This window comes from Sminthopsis crassicaudata, chromosome 5 (genome assembly GCF_048593235.1).
Source record: "Sminthopsis crassicaudata isolate SCR6 chromosome 5, ASM4859323v1, whole genome shotgun sequence".
NCBI classification, from domain to species: domain Eukaryota; kingdom Metazoa; phylum Chordata; class Mammalia; order Dasyuromorphia; family Dasyuridae; genus Sminthopsis; species Sminthopsis crassicaudata.
The window spans coordinates 300,935,809-300,951,777 of record NC_133621.1 but is presented as its reverse complement, the minus strand read 5'-3'; the positions used below and the strand labels follow the sequence as shown (position 1 = coordinate 300,951,777).

General features: G+C 50.6%; 1 protein-coding gene across 8 annotated transcripts in view; it reads right to left on the bottom strand.

Annotated features, from left to right (window-relative positions):
• The window catches only part of TNRC6B (trinucleotide repeat containing adaptor 6B), a 206,005-nt gene that overhangs the window by 22,489 nt on the left and 167,547 nt on the right, over positions 1-15,969 (bottom strand). For 7 of the 8 annotated variants that reach the window (XM_074271770.1, XM_074271773.1, XM_074271772.1 and 4 more), the window contains 9 exons: positions 13,622-13,696; positions 12,755-12,800; positions 11,633-11,781; positions 10,310-10,480; positions 7,039-7,164; positions 2,446-2,577; positions 1,848-1,946; positions 1,571-1,757; positions 379-516 (listed from right to left, as the gene is read on the bottom strand). In XM_074271770.1, the coding sequence (XP_074127871.1) occupies positions 379-516; positions 1,571-1,757; positions 1,848-1,946; positions 2,446-2,577; positions 7,039-7,164; positions 10,310-10,480; positions 11,633-11,781; positions 12,755-12,800; positions 13,622-13,696 (1,123 nt within the window). The remainder of the gene's footprint in view (positions 1-378; positions 517-1,570; positions 1,758-1,847; positions 1,947-2,445; positions 2,578-7,038; positions 7,165-10,309; positions 10,481-11,632; positions 11,782-12,754; positions 12,801-13,621; positions 13,697-15,969) is intronic. The other variant, XM_074271778.1, reaches the window with a different exon arrangement.

Genomic DNA, 15,969 nt, shown 5'->3' with positions numbered 1-15,969 from the left:
AAAGAATTTTTTAAGAAGCTCTTACAATCCTCCTATACCTCAAAAGAAGCCCAGGCTTTGAAAATCCAGGTTCTTGAACCCAACTAGCAGGTGGCTCAGAACTTGCTGGTTAGTCTCTAAGGCTTCCTGATTGATTATCCAAGTTGACAGATACTTTCCTAGGAGTGGAAGGGGTCTCCGTGTATCCCCCCAATGAGGACCTTCCATGAATAATATTCCATTAACGACGTGATTCAGCACATCCTTTCCAACACTGGTAGTCATTACGACTTTGGGAAATTCAAAAATTGCTCATCAATAAAGAGACAGGACCAATGGCCTTTCCCAGTTCTTAAGCTGACTTTTCAAACTAGCCCAGGAGAGGGAGAAGATGCTTACCATTTTTGTGCATACTGGCATCTTGTGTAGCTACCGAGGGCAGGCCTTCCATCATAGAAGTCCACTGTTTAAAGCGAGATTCTGTCCCAGCTTCCTTCCCTCCAACCATGCCATAATCCATGCCACTTGAGCCAAAACCTAAAAATAAAAACAATAAATCAATTTTTACAGAATTCTTATAAGTTTCAAATTTAACTAAAAGATACTTGTGGAAAGATAAAGGGGAACAAAGTATCGGAGGTCATTCTCCAAGTGACTTCATTACCACACACTCCACACTTATCGCTAGATAGGAAACTGGAGGTACAGTGTGGTCTGTGCTGCGGGCACCAATCAGGGCATGGGTTTTCAGCCAACAGCAGAGACTGGTGGGTAGCATCTGACTAATGGATAAAACCCTAACACTGTATGGAGACCTTTCTATGGACAACAGAAAACGGAACTCTACATTCCTTCTCAGAGAACTAACGACCTTGGGGGAACCACAGCAGCTTCTGATCGTCACCTTTGAAAATGAAGCCCCACACAAAAGTTGGAAGGAAATGTGAGACATTTCTCTTCCTTTCCCTTCTCCCATTCCTCTCTTGTCTCTTCCCCTCTCTCCCTCTCTCTCTCCCCCTTCTTCACCCCCCCCCCCTGTCCCTCTCTGTCTCTCTCTCGATGCCATCTATCTGCTCATTCATGTGTGTGTGAGTGTATCACATGTGAATGCCCGCAGAAGGACAGGACAAGAAGAGGCTGAGAGGCTCCAGCCGGCGGGCTGGCTTCTCTTCCTCCTGCCCGTCAGTCACTGCCCACCTAGAAGTCTCTGGATTCCATATGGAAGACTGTCCCCCTCCTTTGTGTTTCCCTATGTCCTGTTCACCATTCAGGGCCCAGCCCAAGGCTTACTTTCACCAGAAAGCTCTCTTTTAGTCTGGCCTGCATGAATATTCCTTGATATGTTTTCTTTGAAACCAAGACCACATTTGTCTCCTCTGTACAGTAGGGGTGGGTGGCTTGGATGACCTCTGAAGGCCCTATTAGCTCCCTGCGCAAGCCTGCGGGGGGCCCCCCCATCCCCGGGCTGCATCCTCCTCCCTCCTGCTCCTGTGGCCCCCCCGCCCCCCCAAGCTGTCTTTTGCCTCCCTCCTCCTCTCGGGTGCCTCTTCCTCCCCCCCCACATCAGGCTGGCTGGGATCTCGCTCCTCACCAGAACCGTAGCCAGGAATCTGCCCTTTGCTTTGAAGGTCAGGTAGCCCCACGTTCAGGGCGCCGGGGACCAGGTTGTCCAGATGCGGCTTGGGTCCGACAGGGTGAGATGGCGAATGCTTCATGCTGGGTGGCCGCTGCTGCTGTTGCTGCTGCTGCTGCTGCAAGGCGCTCATCATCCGAGCGATCTGCAGGGAAGGGAACGGCTGAGCCCTGGGTCCGGCCATGTGGGGGCCAGCCCCTCGGGCCAGACTGTCGCCCCAGGCACCCCTGCTCACCTGCTGCTCGTGCTGCTGACGTACTGCCTGGGAGATCTTCCTCTGGTTCTGGAGCAGCTGCTGCTGCTGCTGCTGCTGCTGTAGGAGAAGCTGACAGGCCTGCAGGGGCACAGAGAAAGAAAAGCTGCATGTGGGGCAGGCGGACACTGTATGGGTGCCATCGCCCCGGCAACAGAGACCAGAGCCAAGAGAGCCCGGAAAGCCAGGCATCCCACCTACTGGAGACGCCCATGGGAGTAACTGAATCCTATTCCTCTTTCTTGTTCCACATGGGAGAGGATGAGGCAGGGTCTGTACCCCAATGCCCCGTCATTCACAGAAACGCATAGGACAGAACTCTGTCCCACTCCCCACAAATGAGATTAACTCCCCATCCCATAAACAGAGGAAAGGAAATACAGCCTATTTAAAATCTAGCACCATCACCATCTCCCTCCCTCCTCCCTCCATTCCTCTCTCTCTCCCCCTCATATACACTGCCTATTAGAGATACCGAGTCACATCACCAGTCCCTGGGGGCAAACCCCTAATTTGAGGAAGTCGGGCCCACAAGTGTCTCAGAAGCAATGCAGTCTCAGGGACCGGAGGCCCTACTTACCAACTGAAACTGGGGAATCTGTGGAAGCTGGCTCAGCATCGCAATCTGTTGGGGAGACAGCTGAGGCCCCAGGTTGAAAAGACCCGGGTTCAGGCCACTGTTAGGAAACTGCTTGAGCACGGAGGCAGAAACCTGGCAGGAGACAGGGAAGGAGGCAAGAGCGGTGAGCAGGGACAAATCGTTCCAAGAAAGAACTCTGGGCAGACCTGGAAGCCAAGGACGAGGCTTGCTGCCGAGGCAAACGTTTCCTGTCGTCCGTGTGCTTCTTGCTTTCACACTTGTGCTTTCATCTCTCCCCTGCCTACCACCTGAGGAACGGGGCTCTCCCAGACAGCGAGGCTGTGTAAAACCTCAGAACCACAGGAGACTACGCTCGCAGGAGTCCCCTGGAACCAGTGTGGGGCAGTGGCCCCATCACCGCCAAGTGATTCCAGCAGATTTCAGAAAGAAAAAAGACTTTCCCCACAGATTGTGGACAAAAGGACAAAGAAGCTGCAGCTCCAGCCAACCCAAGGCCAGAATTCAGTCTGAGCTGCCGCCACAGAAGCCGGGACGGCCCTGGATTCCCAGAGCCCCAAATCTCCACAAGGGCATCCCCAGACCAAGGCCGTTCTAGTTCCTGGAGGCCTTCTGGTGCCCCCTCTGGGGTGGGTGGCCTCCCTCTATCACCCTTGTGATGGGGGCAGGATTCCAACCTCCTTGGGCTGCCTTTCACAGCTTCTGACTGTCCTTTGCCTCCAACAGCTAAGTGTAAAACTGGCTTTCCTATTTAGATTTCTCCTCACACTGAGCTACAGCAAAACAAATCCAGGTGAGAGACCAGGCTTCCACAGGGGGAGGTAACCGAAGACCAGCGCCCTGTCCTCTGCGCTCCTGCCCTGTCCGCCATGAGAAAAGCCCCGACACCTGCCCATCTCCTCTTAGTCTTGGCTGCTCTGATGGACGTAGCTTTCTCCACAACACCCAGAGGGCTCGACGTGCTATTTTGACCCTGCCAGCTACCTGCTCCCGGCCATTCTGTAACATTTTCACGGCCCTAGGATCTCCCTGAGGGGCGCACTTCTGGCATCTTCCCATAAAGCCTTGGAAACCTCCCCAATACATCAGCGGCCTTTCTTGAGGCCTTTTAGAATTCCACAGGTCTGATGTCCAAGATTTTTCAGGAATTAATACAAGTATATGAGAACATTATTTTCCTCAATAGAGAAATGATCAGGGACTATAGGAAGATAGTTTTCAAGGGAAGCAATCCAAGCTACCAATAACCAAATTTTTTAAATTCTCCTAATTACTAGTAAGTGAAGTCAAAATTGAGGCAAATGAAGTTCCATATCACATTCATCAGGATGGCAAATAAGAAAAATGACAACTACTCGAGGGTCTGGGAAGAATGACGAGATTTCCCTCAGAGAAGCAATGGAGGAAAAAAAAAAAAAGGGAGAGCATCAGTGAAATGTTTGAAAATACACAAAAGAACTCAAAGGCGTGTTGTTCAGAAAGGGCAATGTTGCTGTTCCCGAGTTAGAGCTAACATCTGCTGAAAGGAGCAAGAACTTCTTGGTTTCAATCCTTTGGCCCGCTGTCTGGCTTCATTATGTACGGAAATGTGTCTGTCACTTCCCGAGCACGTGTCCTTGACCCCGTAAAGCCCCACAGGCCGTGTGCTCCCTCTGGCAGGGGGAATTCTGATCCTTCTCAGACAGCTGCAGCCAAGGACAATCTTCTGAAGGGGAGCACCTTGCCACAGTTAGACAATCACAGCTCATTTCTATGATCTTATTCCTAGCTCTGTGTTGTGTGGCATTTGCTGATGTGCTGCCCTGCAATTGTCTTCAAGATGCGTCATGGTCCCAAAGAGACACGGCCTCCTGCAATGCAGTTCTCAGCTCTTTCGTGGATCGCCAGGGACCGGAGTGGACACACCGCAGAGGGCCCTTTCATCCGGCTGCTCCTCATCCTGCCCCATGGCGCCCAATCAAAGACAGTCTGCACCACCTTGGGTGTGGAAGGCATCGTCTGGTCATGGCCCGAGAAAGAATTCTCTGATGGCTGTCCGGCCTCTGCCAGCAGACATCGAGGGGAGAGAGGCTACCTCATGCCCGGGCAGTTCTGACCCCCTCTCTCTGACTGACTGGTCTCCATCTCTCTTCTCCACTGCGGGGCCACTCCTGCTCCCTCAGAGTGGGGACCCCTCAGCAAGCCATTCACAGTCACCTCTTGCCTGTGGCCGTTCCATAGACTCACTGCTTCAAAGGGAAGTACAGAGTGCAAAGAAGCCTCCTGTCAGACCAAGGGGACCATGGGCCTGCCGGGGACCTGACAGTGTGGAAATGAGAAGAGGGGCCGTGGGAGCACAGACTCCCGCAGAAGCGGCCGCTCCAGACCGTCCCAATCCTCTGCCGCCATGTCTGGAGAAGAGCCGCCAGCACAGGCGTCCCGGAATGGGAGCACCCTTCTAACGAGAGGGGCGCTTCTGTCACCATTTTATGTGGTGGCTAAGTGCTGGGAAGAAAGGAAGGCTCCCCTTAGAGAAGGGCTATGCCTGTGCTCAATGGCCAACCTGCAGAATTAAAAGGAAGCTGGGGATGTGCTCCCCAGACAATGTGGCTCACATGATCCCTCCCCAGAGGCGGAGTGGCTTGGAGAGGCCCAAGGCGCACACAGACTGTGGTGGGGAAGGGACCTCTGGGGCTGAGGCATTTACTTATTGGGTACGAAGGTGAGCTCTGCTGGAGGAGGCGGCAGGGATGGTCTAGTGAGAAACGAGAGAAAGGGGGGCAGCCACGGGGTGCCAGTGTGCACAGTCAGGGGCACTCCTCTGGGTGACTTCAAATGCAGCCCCAGGCAGGTCCCTCTACCCTGTCTGCCTCAGTTTCCCCATCTATACAACGAGCTGGAGAAGAAAATATCAAACCGCTCCAGCATCTTTCCCAAGAAAGCCCCAAACAGGGTCACAACAAGCAAGAGAGGAGATTAAATCAGTGTAACATGAAAACAAGTTGAGAAAGGGATACAAAGGATCAGACTTTTCTTACTGACTTAAGTCTAATACGCACACGTCTCAGAGCAGAGAGAACCTAACAGAGACTCATACTATTAAAAAAGGAGATGAAAAAGGCAATGACAATGACAGAAAGTTCAGGCAAAAGACAAGCAGCTCCATCACTTTGGAGTCAGGACAACATATTTGCTAAACTGGACTATCCAAGATAAAAGACCATCTACAAACTTTCCCTCCCAGCGGACCATAAGCCACAGACGGCTCAATGACCAGGAGTTACTGACTTGGGGAGCCCCACCACGACAAAGCGGGGGGACGCAGGCGAAGGGCCTTGTGTGTCACGGACAGCGTGACAACTGGCCCGTTTCAGGTAAGAGGGGCTGGCTCACAGAGCTGGAAATAAGAGGAGTCCCGGGTGCCAGCTGGCAGGGGTGTCCAGCGCACAAGGAGGAGAGAAGGCTCACACACCCCGGCACGCTGAAAGGCAGACCCGCCATGCAGCCCGCAGAGGCCCTCTCGTCACTCCGCCAGCCTGGGCTGCCTTGGGTGCTCGCTGGCAATCCTAACAGACTTGCCAAGGGTCGGACGGAATGAGGCCGAAATCCTCTGATCCAACAGCAGAATGTACATAATCACTGTTCACAAAGCACAGACGTCACAGACGCATGTGACAGTGTGAAAGTGGTCAAGTCAGAGATGTCCTAGAGAGCCCTCCCCAATGGCAAGAGAAAGAGTGGGCCTCCTGCAGTCTGAGGGCAGCTTGTGCGCAGCTGAGGCCCGGAGCTGTCCCGGCTGGGTGGTCCCAGATGGAGAAGAGCCAGGATCCCCTTGCCCACAAAGGACACTGCAGGAGAATGTGCGGCCCCTTTGCCAATGGTGAGTACACCGGTACACCTCCTCTCTCCACCTGGATGGACCCGTTCACCTATCTCTGTTCCATGAGCCTCCTCCTCCCATCTCTGCACCAGAGAGCCTGTGAGGATGAGCCTGACCATGAGTCAGCCGTATCACTACCCAAGGTCACACAGGCAGAATTTGAATCTGGAGCCTTCTAGGCAGCAGCCTCATCCTTCCAGGTACAGTTCTAAGAGAAAAGCTCAAAATGGACAGGGTTGCAAATTTCTCCTTGTCTAACACAACCAGCTTTTTCTCAAGAAGGGACACAAGAAATCAGTCAACATCTTCATTTTTTTTTCCCCCCCCTGAGGCTGGGGTTAAGTGACTTGCCCAGGGTCACACAGCCAGGAAGTGTTAAGTGTCTGAGACCAGATTTGAACTCGGGTCCTCCTGAATTCAAGGCTGGTGCTCTTCCACTGCGCCACCTAGCTGCCCCCCATTTCCTTTTAAGCTAGAATTTTTTTAAAAGTGTGATCATGCAAAAAGATTCTTATTTCTACATGGCAAAAAAAAGAAATCCCAATAAGATTTATAATTTGTTATCATTCCCATAAATTTTTATTCTGGACAATAAGTAACACCCATAATAAATACTGGTAACTATGATGACTTTCAAATTACACAAAATTCATTTTAGGCAAGTTAACAGCTCACAACCCCCTACTTCTGACATTCAGAAACATCAAACTGCTTACCTGGGGAGAAATAAACTGGGGAGGCACTTGCGCCCGTAGATTAGGGGAAGAGTTCAGCGGCTGCACTGGAGTGTGCATGCCCCGCGATTGTGCTGTGCTATTTCCAAACAAACCATGATTGCCACCCTGTTTTAAAAAAAAAGAGAGAGCCGAAGAACTTTATTTTTAGTAGGAAAATTGCCAATAAAAGAATAAATCAGTTCAACTGCCACTACTAACTACCGAAGGTGTAAGGCAAATCCTATGGGTTGCCAAAGAATCCCCAAATGCTAGTTTCTAACCCCAGGACCCCTTGAAGCAAGGTTCTAAGAACTGTTAAGTACCCAAAGCCTTCATTAAAATCTTCTCCTACAGCTCCCTCAGTGTTTGGCATTTGGGGGGGTTAAATGCAGTTCCCAGACTCCCCGGCGTTCTTCAGAAAGAACGCTATTTTTTCAGCCACTCTATTTATAAGCAGTAGTTTTTACTAAATACCCAAACCATTCCCAAATGGAATAAATAAGAGATAAATGTCAAATCTTAGCACGGTAGGGTTGTCTGTCAGGTTTCTAAAGAGCAAAGTCTTTAAGAGTCCCTAGTCTGTCTAGGCTAGAGAGCAGGAGGCTTTGCTGATGCTTCCATATACCCGATGTCTTGGGGGAAGGGGAAAGTTTCCTCTGGCTCTGAGCCAGCCCCTTTTAGTCCCAAGACACTGAGGCCTTCAAAGGACCAAAAACAAAAATTAACCGCCTACTTTGGGCAAGGCACAAGAGAGGCACAGCCCAGAATGACTACTCTTGTGCTTGAGAATACAATCCAATGGGTGGGCCAAGACAAGGACCCAAATTACTAGGATGCAAGGGAGGATTTGTTGTGTGGTTGAGAAACCAGGGAGAGGAGAACCACTTCAGGGAAGAACAGACAGAAAGAGGAGCTTCAACAAATACAGACGGAGGCGGTCCCCTGACGTCGGGGCCCAAGCAGAGCGGGGACAGGGTGAGATGGAGACAGAGGAGAGAGGGGATCAGCGTCCGGAATACTGCACGCGTTGCCACGAGACGAGGCCGAGAGCCCAGAGACGTCAGGGCAGACTGGGACCCCTCAACTCTGAGCCTTGGTGCTTGAGGAAAAAGCAGGACTTAGAAGGAAAGGAAGCTCCATTGGGGAAGCTGCTGGAAGAAATCTGAGAGCGGGGGACCCCCATGGCGAATGCTCTGGGCTGAGTGGATAATGCCAGAGGCACCCGCCTGCCCAGGGAGCGGAGCAGGGAGCAGAGGTACTCTTCCCACAGGTCTGAGGTGCACGCAGACCACAAGGGCCCCATAGAGGAGAAGTGTAGGGGTCAGGCAGGACACGGCCACAGGGGTTCAACAGAGCTGCATAAGGTCTCCAAGGAGGAGACTGTTTCACAAGTCGACTTTAGCTGAAAAATGCTGACTGACCAGCGAAATACAGTGTGAAAATCTGGCCCCTTTCCTCTTCTTAGGGAAACCCCTAGGGAGCCCTCTCTGTGCCTGGCCTGGCTTCTAGAAGGCGAGCGCGAACCTCTTCACATCACAAAAGCAACCGAGGGCCACTGCGACAAGGCGAGAGTGCAGCTGCCAAGTCGGGATGGCCGCAGGCTCTGACGTGCCCGTCCCTCGGCCCCGCCACCGCCCTCTGCTGGCACAGACCGCGAGGGCCTCCCGGACCAAGACGGAGTCAGAGAGAAGTGGACCCAGAGAGGGTGCTATGGGCGGGGGGAGGTGGAACAAAACGGCCCATCCACAATGGGGTTTCACTGTGCTGCTCCAAGAGCGGAGGCCTGCTAAGAAGTCGTGCTGAGGGAAGTCGGCACGACCAGGAAAATGAATAGAAAGAAAGCAACCAGACAGAATGCTTGGTGATGACCATGATCAAGCTGGAGAAGGTCCTGGAGGAAAAAAAAAAAAGGCTCTCCTTCCCCTCACTGCGAGGTGGGGGTCTATGGGGATGGCACAGTACATACACCGTCAGACTCCATCTGAGAGCTGGTTGGTTTGATGGAATAGTATCATCTGTTACAAAGATCTGTCATTGTTACAAAGAGAAGCAGTTTTTGGGCAAGGAAGGGAGATACTTGGAGAGGATCGTGATAAAAAGAAAAAAGGTATAAAGATGAAAAAATTTATTAAATTGAAAAAAATGACCAAATTAGGGCAGGGGAGAGAAGTATTTAAGCACCTACCACATACCAGACTCTGCTAAGAGCTTTCTAAGCTATAAGATGACTTGGAACAAAGGGGACCACTTTTCCTTGCGGTCAGTACTGTCACTGTTTTGTTACTGCCCTCATTTAAGATTACGTTATAGCAGCATTCAGCCCTGATGCTGGCGCCAACGTTACAAACTCACAGAACTCTGGAGGGTCTCCTAAGGGGCATTCCCAGGAACGGGCAACACCTGGCCTGAGAAATGGCCTCAACTATCCAGATCACTGAGCAGCCCGGCAGAAATCATCTGAAAACATGTAATCTAAGAGTAAATCAAATAAGAGATGGGGGGAAGTGTCTTAAGGCCTAAATAAGAGTAAGGCTGAATCTTGCCATACTAAAAGCCACCAGCACAGTGGAAAAGCAGCCCCTACGGGGGGCTTCCCACTGCAGCCCAATAGCCGGAACCCTGGAAAGGTCCTGGGAACAGTGACAGCAGCTCAGCAGACTCTCCCTCCCCCAGCCTCCCCCATTTCCTTTGTGCTGTTCTGCCCCAAGAGAGGGGGTTCTCTGGCTTACCCGTCTGCACCCCTCTGCTCAGAAATAACATCTGTCTGTGGTCTGGTGCTAGTGTGCACGTGGTGGTCAGAAAGCCACTGGGGCGCCCGAGACTAATTCTGCTACTCTGACAGGTAAATGACACATGCTGGGATCTTCCAAGTGTTTCTCTCCCAGATTTAGGCAGACTGCATGGAGAAGCCCTGGAAAATATTCCACATCTGATCCCTATTTTAAAAAAGCATCCCCTAGGTTGGCCCTCGGTCCCACACCAAGCCATCCTTCTCCTCCATCTCCTCAAAATCATTTTCAGATGGTGCACCTGGTCCTTTGAAATTCATAAAGAACGCATCACTTTGGCCTACAACTAAGACTAGTGCGCTGGACCCAGAAGCTCCAAGAGGAAAGCTCAGGGGCCGACATCACTACGGCGTGTCCTTCCTCTCCCAGGCTCACCAGGCCGGAGATCCCCAGCCTGACAAACGGAGCCACATGGAGTGCAGAGCAGGCCTCGGCCGGCTCCCAGCCCTGGTCCCAGTGATACAATGGAGAGGCCTCCTTACTTGTCTAGCAGCGAAGTTTTGGGGGTTGAGCCCTGTGCCGATTGCCCCCAGGCTGACGTTGGGTGCCGTGGAGCCAGAGGGAGACAGCTTGTAGCTGGGAGAAGGGGAGAAGGGAGAGCAGGGAGCCTCATCCCCAAGGCACCCGTCTTGATTGGAGAAAGGCAAAGTCAGCTGGAGAGCAGGCGTTAGCCAATCCCAGGGTGGGTTGGTTAGTGAAGCGACAGAAGGCAGGGAGGAAAAGAGAGAGACAGCAGCAACAAGCCAAGTTAGTGTCCATTAGTCACAAGGAGACCCCACGTCTCATCAGACCAGCTCCAGCCACACTGTGCCCGACAGACCCGCCGCGGCCAGTGCCGGGCGGCGCGTCTGAGCCTCCATCTGATCCCGACTAGCTCTCGCTCGGCGTCTGTGCTCTCAGACACCGCGCCCTTGTTCAAGACCTGGACACCTGGACCAGACCTGAGGCCGTGGTCAGGAGCCAGCCCCGAGCCCGTGTCAGCACATTCGCTGTCCTCTGAAGGATAAAGTCAGCAAACACCTCTTCTTGGATACAATCAGAGCCCACCACCGATTTTTGGCCCTGGTCTGACAATAATTTAGAGATTTATGGTGAAATTGACTGACAAACACTGAAAAGAGACCTTCTGAGCCCCCCCAGTCCCCACCTTCCAACAGAAACCATGAAGGCAACACAGACCAGAAGAGTGCCTAATTGGGGAGAGGAATCCAGCACAGGAAAGTGGTGCGGCTTAAAAAAGAAAAACGAAGGTAATCAGCAAGTTTCTCTCTTGTTTTTTGGGAGGGAAGGGGGCTAGACAACTATGGTTAAGTGACTTGTCCAGGGTCACAACTACTAAGGCTGGAATTGACCTCAGGTCCTCCGGACTCCAGGGCTGGTACTCTGTCCGCTACACCATCCAGCTTCCCTGCGAGTTTCTCTTAAGAGCAAAGGGAGAAAGCTGCCAGCCATCTACAGGAGGAAACAAGGATGGCCAGTTTGTGACATGAGTGCCATGTCCAACGGCCAGCAGAAATGCTCCGGGCTGGGAACAACCAGGATGCTCCTCTGCCCACAAGCCCCTTTTTTACGCTTCCTCACGACAACCCCCTTCTATGATGAGAGCCAGGCCACATCTTCCCTGCAAATTTTGTCAGGTGTGATGTCAGTGGGGCCAGAGGCCGTAACTTTTCAGGGCCTATGTTGTCAATGTCTGCACTTAGCTCTTGATTCAGGAATTCTTTGCTCTTTCCTAAATTCTATTGCCTAATGAAAACCTACATGGTTCTCTTGTATAACCGGTTTTTATCAACAACTACTCTCACCTTCTCAAAGTAAGGCCCGCTATCTGTGGTTCCCATGTCTTTGGAATTAGGTGGACGGAACCCAGATCTATCCTTCCTCATGATATCGTTAAAGTCCCCGAGATTCATGGCTCGTTTGTCCACATCAAACTTCTTGTCAGGAAGGCTCCCTGAAAAGGCAACAACAAGAAAGGGTCGTGTCAGTGGCCAAGAGTCTGTCTCCTTACTTGCCTGTCTCAAAAGGATGGCAAAAAATGCTAATAACTCATAGAAACAAATAGGACATCTCAATTCCTCCAAATTATTTCAATGAGTATCAACTCGATCAAAATATTTAAGATTTCAAGATGATTGTTCAATAAAAGTTAAACAACACGACTTGAGTTTAACATAACTAAATATTTACAATATTTACAAATTATTCTTTATGTGAGGAATTTGCATAGTTCTGGATCTCTTCCACTTCCCTATGTATCTCCCTCACATAAACTCCGTGATCCTGTCAAATGGATTTTTTTTCTCCTCCCTAGAAACCAAGCACCTCTCCACTTTCCCCTTCTGAACCTTCACTTAACTGCACTTTTGCAGCTGCTAATCCTGTTCCAAAACCTGTCCTCCTCACCCTTGCCACCTCTCCTGAGCACCCAACATGGAAGGACGTGCCCCAGACAGGTCCAGCGGACAACTGCCACTTGCTACCACCCGGCATCCTTATCTATGTGGGTGTATTCCCTAAGTAGGCTGCAAACTCTTCAGTTGCAAGCCCATGCCTTTTCTGTTTCCTTCACACTGTGGGGTTCTTCTTGTGTGTCCTTTTAAGAATTAATATGTTTTTAAATGCATAAAATCCCATCTATAGGATTACAAAGGAAATCAATTCTAGTAAAAGCCAGAGAATCAGGTTTTCCCATCTCTGCTCACAGATTCTTTGAAGGATCCCACTGTTTGTTTAGCCGAGAAGAGAGGTGGGCTGCAGAGGCGGCCGCTCGGGAGAGATGCCAGAGGGACAATTCCTTGTTCATTCATGCTGCTTGAGAGAGTCTCTGAAGCCCCCCACTTCTCACAGCCTACAATGTGCTAATTCCCAACCCTTCCCTGCTAGGAGGGGCCTGTAGTACCAGGACCAGTCATGGCAATACACACCTACAGACAAATCCATCTTACTGCCTGGGCTGTCCTCAGCTTGACTCTGAAAAAGGAAAAAGAAATGAGAGCAGATCATGCTACACGTGCAGACGGACGCTGGAAAGGAGGGGGAGGCACTATTCTCCAAAGAGCCAGCCCTGAGCACAGGTACGCGGAAGGTAATTCAAGGACACTCCCAGAATCCCACTTTATTGGAGAAGGAAGAAAGTGCCAAATGAAGCTTTAACCCAATCTTAACATAAACTAACGTGGCCCTTGTCAGTTCCTTTGGATAAATGGAGCTCAATTTTCACATCCAAAGAGACCACAAGCTCACCAGGCTGAGAGGAAGAGTTAAATAAACCCTGCCGGGGAGGAATAAGTCACTATCCTTATCCTTAAGCACCAGGAGTCCTGGGATCAAATCTAGGAGGAGCTGCCAGGCCATGACAATGCTGTCTCGTGACTCGTCAAATCATCAAGTCCCGAGATGTGCAGCCAGCCAAGTGAAGCCATTCTTCTTCTGGCACTGAGGGACAAAGCGCCCCCACAAGACAAAAATACATTAAGAAAAACCCCAAGGATCCTCCCCTCCTTTCATTCATGCCCTGGTTCACTTCTTAAAATAACAAGGATAAATCTGGTATTACAATGGTCAGGACCATGAAAACTGGGAAATGACAGCTCATTTAGAAGTGAAAGTCACGGGCTGGGACAAGAGGAGAGACAGTGATCGAAGGCCTAAGGCACCCAATCTTGACAAGGGTTTCCTCACTGCCTCAAGTTGTGCTCACTCTGTGCCTCTGTATATCAGGGGCCAGGATAGTCGGCAAATAAAAGCTAGAAACAACATTACCTTGGGAGCAGGGGAGGAATAAAACTCACCAGCAATCCCATATTTGAAAACTGCTTGGCGAGAGGGTTCATCCAGGAATCACTGTTTCCGCCTTTTAGTGAACACTACAGAAACACAAATAACATAACACCATGTCAAAACAAAAAAAGAAATCTTCCTTTGAGTCATGAAAATTAAGAACTTAAATTGCATTTGTCTGAATCTCACTATTACTCTCTGGCGCTGGGGATGGTGTGATATATGCGTAGCTTTTCGCCCCATTTGGCTTGCTTAGTTAGAATGCACAAAGCTGAATGACTTCCAAAACAGCCAGTGATGCAGTGTGGGGGATTTGATATCAATTAAACTGTGGGAAGTGGATATCAAGTTTTTGAAAAGAGCATTTTCTAGTTCAGCACTCTCCTGTGCCTGATGTGGAGGAAGAAGAACAGGTAAGCTGACAGCATAAGACTCAAAAAGCAACAAATTCAAGGGTCCTTTCTCATTGGGAGAAGGAGAAGCTCTTGGACACCTTTGTCAGTAGCCCAACAGCACAAGAGAGAACGTGCCGGACTCGGCAGCAAGATCTGCATTCAACTCGGCCTCGAGACTGAAACGCAGCCAAGATGTCAGCAAGCTCCTCTCTACAAACTCCTCCGAATGGAGCTAGAAAGTGCACCACAGCAAATTCTCATGAGGAAATGCAGCAGAAGTCCTAGGGCATGCTTGGTCCATTGCAGCTAGGCTCAGAGAGACAGAGGGGGGGGGGGGGTCTGCAGACAGTGGCCACAGGGTCAGGTCAGGAGTACCTGCCCACAGAGCAAGGCAGTGTCTAATGAAATGGCCTGAAACCCATGCCAGATACTGCAACAGGGCAGGTGCCAACTGGCATCTCTGCTGACCAGTCCACAGTCCCAGGGAAGAGTGAGAAGATCAGTGGCTGGGCTGGCTAGGGAGACCCCTGCCAATGCAGAAGTGGGCATGGATATGGCTTAGACTCCAAGTTCAGAGCAGGATCTCACTTTTAACCTCTGGCCTAAGCTGTGGGGGAATAACCAAGAACCCCACAATTCTGCAGCTCTGAACCCCTCAGGATTTCCCCACTAGCTAAAGGGGCCGAATCCAGTAGCAGCTGCTCTACAGAGCAACCAGACCATTCTGGGAGCCCTGAGACTTATGGGTCCCTAGCCTGAGCTGTCTCTGAGACCCCAAAACAAAAAGACACCCATTATCCACAGAAAAAAGCAACAGGAGCAGGCCAGAAGTGTGCTGAGCCTGTCAATGCTCCAGTCAGGAAGGAGGCTGGGAGGACAGACAAATAAAAGACTCCCACCCTAATGAGCCTTTATAACAGTGCAGTAAAACTCAAGACACAAGCCCAGAAAGAATGACTCCACATCTATAAGCAAAGCCTCAGAAAAGCACATAGACTGGGCACACGCTCAACCATAATTCCTGGAAGAGATGAAGAAGGAGGTTTGGGTTTTTTTTTTAGGTTAGAAATAAATGTGTTTGTATAGCTGGAACGAGAGCACTTGAGGAAGAAATGGAAAAGAAATGAGGCGAGTTCCCTTAGGGGACTCAGCCTGATGGTGTCGTAATAAAGCTTTTTTTCCCCTCGACCTTTTTTCCTCAGCTGATCTGAGCCTGTGAGTTCTTTCTGGAGGACTCCCCATTTTCATGACTTCTTGTACCTCATCAGTTGGTGTCCCAGATATATGCGTAGCTTTTCGCCCCATTTGGCTTGCTTAGTTAGAATGCACAAAGCTGATGAGGGACAGTCTGTTGGCTCAAGTCCTCTCCCGGTTAAGGCTCCATCTGATTCACCTTCAAGTGATGGCCAACACCAGACACTGTCCTACTTCTAGTCCTGAGACTCAGTTGCCCGCTGGATGCTGCTTTGAGCAGCTTCCAGGCCCTTGAGCTCAACCCCCCTTCAAATGGGACTTATGAAGCAGGGATAGTTCTACACCTACAACCAGCAGGAAGCAGCTTCATAAGACAAGACCATCACCCTATGCTCTGAAAGATTTGGGGACCCATTTATGCAAGGATGGAATGATGGGGTGACCAGACCTCTCAGCAAAAAAAGACCATGTCCCTTGGAGCAAGCCAGCGCCTCGGTGGGCCCCAGGGAGGGATACTGACAGGATTACTCGGTCCCTGAGTGGGCATCTGTGGAATTTCTCATACTGAGGGGATTATCTTCTCCCTAAGTGGACCCTTGTTGAATTTCTTCTGTTGACAGGATTATCTTGTACAAAAAGATCTAAAACTTATGCCCACAACCAGAAGGGCAAGCTATAGATGTCCACCCCAGGGGATATTTTGCATAAACATTACTTAATGTTCTTTCCCCTTGTAAATTGTGAGTTCCATCTGGGACCTTAACTTGTCT